Source organism: Electrophorus electricus, chromosome 10, assembly GCF_013358815.1.
Source record: "Electrophorus electricus isolate fEleEle1 chromosome 10, fEleEle1.pri, whole genome shotgun sequence".
Lineage (NCBI taxonomy): Eukaryota > Metazoa > Chordata > Actinopteri > Gymnotiformes > Gymnotidae > Electrophorus > Electrophorus electricus.
Window position 1 is genome coordinate 6,867,568 of NC_049544.1, and position 4,560 is coordinate 6,872,127.

At 36.2% G+C, this 4,560-nt stretch overlaps 1 protein-coding gene across 1 annotated transcript; it reads left to right on the top strand.

The window, feature by feature from the left end:
• The first annotated feature begins 1,841 nt into the window (after positions 1-1,841).
• On the top strand, positions 1,842-4,257 carry mcl1b (MCL1 apoptosis regulator, BCL2 family member b). Its single transcript, XM_027006651.2, has 3 exons — positions 1,842-2,338; positions 2,731-2,981; positions 3,271-4,257. Exons 1-3 carry the CDS (start codon positions 2,014-2,016, stop codon positions 3,385-3,387), a joined length of 693 nt encoding a protein of 230 aa, XP_026862452.1. The 5' UTR covers positions 1,842-2,013; the 3' UTR covers positions 3,388-4,257.
• Positions 4,258-4,560: the final 303 nt, after the last annotated feature.

Genomic DNA, 4,560 nt, shown 5'->3' on the forward strand with positions numbered 1-4,560 from the left:
AGATTACATAAAACTTATTGTCCTACTGTTTACATGTCCAGGTTCCCAATGGGAAGTCACTCAAGTCAGATGAGTAGGGTGGCTTTTTAGGTGCAACTGAGCTTTTGTGCCATGTGACAAAATCATTGTTTCAGACCTTGGTTAAACAAGCCATCTGTGTTATATAAATCAAAACTAGGCGCTACAACATTAAGTATTTTGAATGATTTCCCAAGTATAAACTTTGAACAGGAATTGGAATAGATTGGATATATCATCAAAATACCTTCAAAAGAATGGATTATAATGTAAAATAAATATTAAGATGAGCATTGCATTATCTCATTCACAGTCTGCAAAATGAGTCGGATTCTTTGTGAAAGGGTTATGCATCTCGCATCCACAGGAAAGATGAATGTTTTAATTATTTCTTGGAAGGTTGTAAACAATTTATGTGGAAACTTGCAGAATGAAAGGTATGCATTTTGCATGTCATTGTTCAGTTTTAAATGTTGTGTTTTATTTTGAATATGTTAAGTGTAAACATAACCTCTTTTAGCTGCTCCCAAATTGTAAATAGAGTGCATTTTTAATTTGTATTTTTCATTCATATCTTGATGTCTTTGACATTTTACAAAAGTTCTTTATTTCCATAATTAACTAGCTGTGGTCATTTTCTACAATATTTCTTTTGCAATATCGCCTTTTCGTTAATATTGTATGTATAGGAACCACAAATTTTTCTCATTGAAATCCTATACAACAAGCTGAGTTAACTATTGCAAAGCATGTTCTTGAGTAAAGGGTATTAAATTCACCAAAAGATGTATATTACAATGAACTTCTGTATTTTTCACTGAAATTTGAAAAACTGCTTTAGAAACAAGAAGCCCAACAAGCCATACAGGTGATTAGAACTGTTTAATAATGTGTGAAACAATCCAACTCAGTGTATCTTTTAATGTGAACTGCCCTTATACTGCTTGGAAATTATGGAGTACCAGTATTGATGTCAACTTTATGGATCAGTGTATTCAGTGCTTTTATGAAGACAGTTATGCATGCATCATACCCCTCTGTATTTATGATTTATGAAGACTACATATTACAGCTATGGGTTTGTTGTTGATGATAGGAATGTATATGTCCAAATAGCAAAAAAAAAAGTGTCAAAGACTACAGTGATGTTAAAATGGTCATGAAAGACTGGCTGGTGGAAGAAGAGCTGAACATTTTTGTCTGACTCTGAAATAAAGTTTTACATTGACATGATGTGGACAGAAGTCTTGTTTATCTTGTTTGAGATACGTGCTCTGTAGGAGAGAACTGGATGACGAATGTGTATATAAACAGCTCTATACTTGGCATGAGGGGGCGCAATTGTAAAGGCTGTATCTTAGTGATGCATTTGACGTCAATCCCAAACAGGTAAACAAATATGGAAAGTAAACATCCATGGAATTGGAAGTAAATTGTTTAGTAGTTTATTAATTTGCATCATATTGTAAACGGCTGTTGTAAAAAGTGTTACATAAATAAATTTGTATCCATGACGACATAACGTTAGCACGATGTCTCAACATAAATCTGCGATCGGATCGCTGAGAAATAAACCTTAAAAATATAGTAGGGATTAACTATATTATAAAGAAACAATGTTGAGTTTTTGTTCGTTTTTAATAGCTTGCTTTGTTTCTTTATTAACGTCAGTGTCTTAGGTTCCGTGCTTTTGTTTAAAAAAAAATCTAACATTGCAAAACTCGGAAGCGTTTCGGGTACAAATGGTTCAGTCCAATAGTTGTGAGGAATGTGAAATACGTTGCCTACGTGCCTTCTTAAAGGCGGGGCGACAGTTCCTTCCCCTTGAAAATATCTGTAAAATATCACGTAACACTTCCGCTTCGATCTTTGAACGTCTGGGGATTGTAGCTAGGTAGATTTTCTTAGTTTTCTTGCGGGAAAATGTAACGTTAGTATTTTTCTTGATGTTTTGAGGTTTAAGGTAAAGACTTTTAAGTAGGGAAAACGGACGAGATGATTAATCCACAAGATATGTGTTACAGCAAGGAGAGCTCCGGACCAGGAATGAGACCCGTGCTATCTTTAGGAATCACCTCTGACAAAAGGGTCATTGGCGAAGGCTCGTTACCAAATTCCCCCGAGTCAGACTGCGAGGAGTTGAGCGTAGTTCGCTTCACGGAGGGCAGAACTCTGGAGAACGACACGCGAGAAATCATTAACGATTCGCTTCTCGAGCTTACAGGCCGTTCTAATTACTACAGTCGTCATAGGAAGGTCGTAGGAACAATGAAGCGCGTTGTAAACAGCCTGGTGGAGAAGCATGAACTTGCTTATAAAGGTAAAGTCGATGGTGTTGATAATGTTTCGGGACTTGTGTGCTCAAGTTATTTGACATGAAACGCCCCCAGTCAAAAAGTGCAGCTTTATTTAAACCATGCTTTAAACACGCCGGATGTTAATTTCATTGTTACTAATTTAGGTCGCTTTAGCATATTTGCTCTAACAGTTGTAGAATAAGATGCCCTTTACTGTTGCCAATTACTAAATGTAGCTAACTAGCTAATACAAAAGAGCTAGTGTATTTAGATTTAAACTCTCGTATCCGTGTTTGGGTGCTGTCAGCCACTAATGTTAATGAATTTAAATCTATTTAATTAAATCGAATTAATGAAGCATTTAAATTTGTTATTTCTGTGTGTGGATTATATGGAAAAATGTACTATTCCTTAGGTATGATTGTGAAACTGAATTTGGAGGAGAGAGGCGAAGATATGCGTGTGATTACGACAGTAGCTAAGGAGATGTTCAGTGATGGCAAAACCAACTGGGGCCGCATTGCCAGTTTGCTGGCCTTTGGGTCCATGGTGTGCAAATATCATAATGAGAAGGGCCAAGGCCACCGTGTGCGTCTGGTGGGAGAAGAAATCTCCTCTTATCTCCTTTCTGACAAAAGGGACTGGCTATTGAAAAATAAAGCATGGGTGAGCTGACATTTAATACTTTTAAGTATTCATTGTTATATACATTTTTAAACTCTAACTGCATATGGAATAGAGGCAGAAGCTATAGTTTGTCATTGACTTGTCTATGTACACTTTAAAGGGTTAAACATTTTTGTGGATACGGTACTTTGACTGAATGTAACCTTCCTGTCCTATGAGACTGAGAAACTACACAGACTGAATTAGAATGCCTCTGTGTTTCCTGAGTTTTTTGTTGTTATTTTGTGAAGTAGGAATAATGTTAACTTGTTTTTTTTTCCCTATTCAGGATGGTTTTGTGGATTTTTTTCACGTTTCGGATCCTGAGTCGAAACTGAGGAATGCGTTAATGACCATTGCTACTGTGGCAGGGATTGGGGCTGGAATTGCCTTTTTTAGAAGATAAGTTCCATTGGACCTTCTAAATAACTTCGTATATCTCTAAAAAGGAATAAAGGACCTTAAGGAATCCACGCAGTAAAAACTGGAGCACATCTCAAGGGGAAGTTATTTTTGGTTACCTATATTGTGTGGCCACAGGTAACCCATTCTAAGGTTGCTTTTGCTTTTGTCAGAGTCTGGAATTTATTTTTTTATTCAAATGTTTACTGGAAACTGATAGAAAATACCTTCATGATTCACAAAACTGATTCTGGAGCTGATTGATACCTGGACTTTAAAATGAAGCTCAAACATCTTTTATACTAGTTAGTTATTAAATGATCAGTTATTTATTCATAAGAATAATAGATAGTGACTGCTGTAGAAAGCTCTCATACATGAATCTTGGTCTTAAAGTAGTGAAAGCAAGATTGAACTCTTTGCATACATTTTCAGCTTCAGCATAAGAACTATTTATGTAAGGCTTATCTTTCTATAAGACCTGATTTTTTTTTTCCATGTAGAACGCTGTGATTTCTCATACATGACTCCTAATCTAAAAGCAGTAAAGACAAATACATAAATTACTAAAAGGGCTAATACACAACCAGATGTTTATAGTTTGTAGGAAAGACTAATCTTTCAATGTACCACTACACTGTATTTTTTTTATTAAATTGGATTTTTTCCTTTTTCTTCTCCTAAGTTTTGATGTCTGTTGAGCCGTGTGCCCACTGAAAGGTTTTGGGATACGATGTTACTTTAGTAAAAATTTATACTTCATTGCATCAGATGCTGTGTACTGAACATTCAGACATCCTTCAGGTTTTCTGTTATCAGTGACTCTGCATAGACTATAAAATTGGTTCCCAGCTGACAAAATGGGGGAAAATAAGAGGCTTCATCTATTGATTCTATATGTTGGGCAAACCATATAAAAGCTTGCCCAAAAGCATCTGGTCTAGATAGAGGTTATAATTAGAGTTGACTATAGGTCCTTTATCCAGTTAATGTTTGTTACTTTGTTTGTCACATGTTGGTTCCACCCAAGGGATGCAAAGATATTACTTCCTAGCAAATATAAATGGTGTGGATTTAGGACCCTTCCTACCTGCCAGCCTCCTCCAGTTGCTACAAGCTCTAACCATGGGGATTGTCATGGCCTTGCCCCTCGGCTGCCCACATATATGGAAGAGGA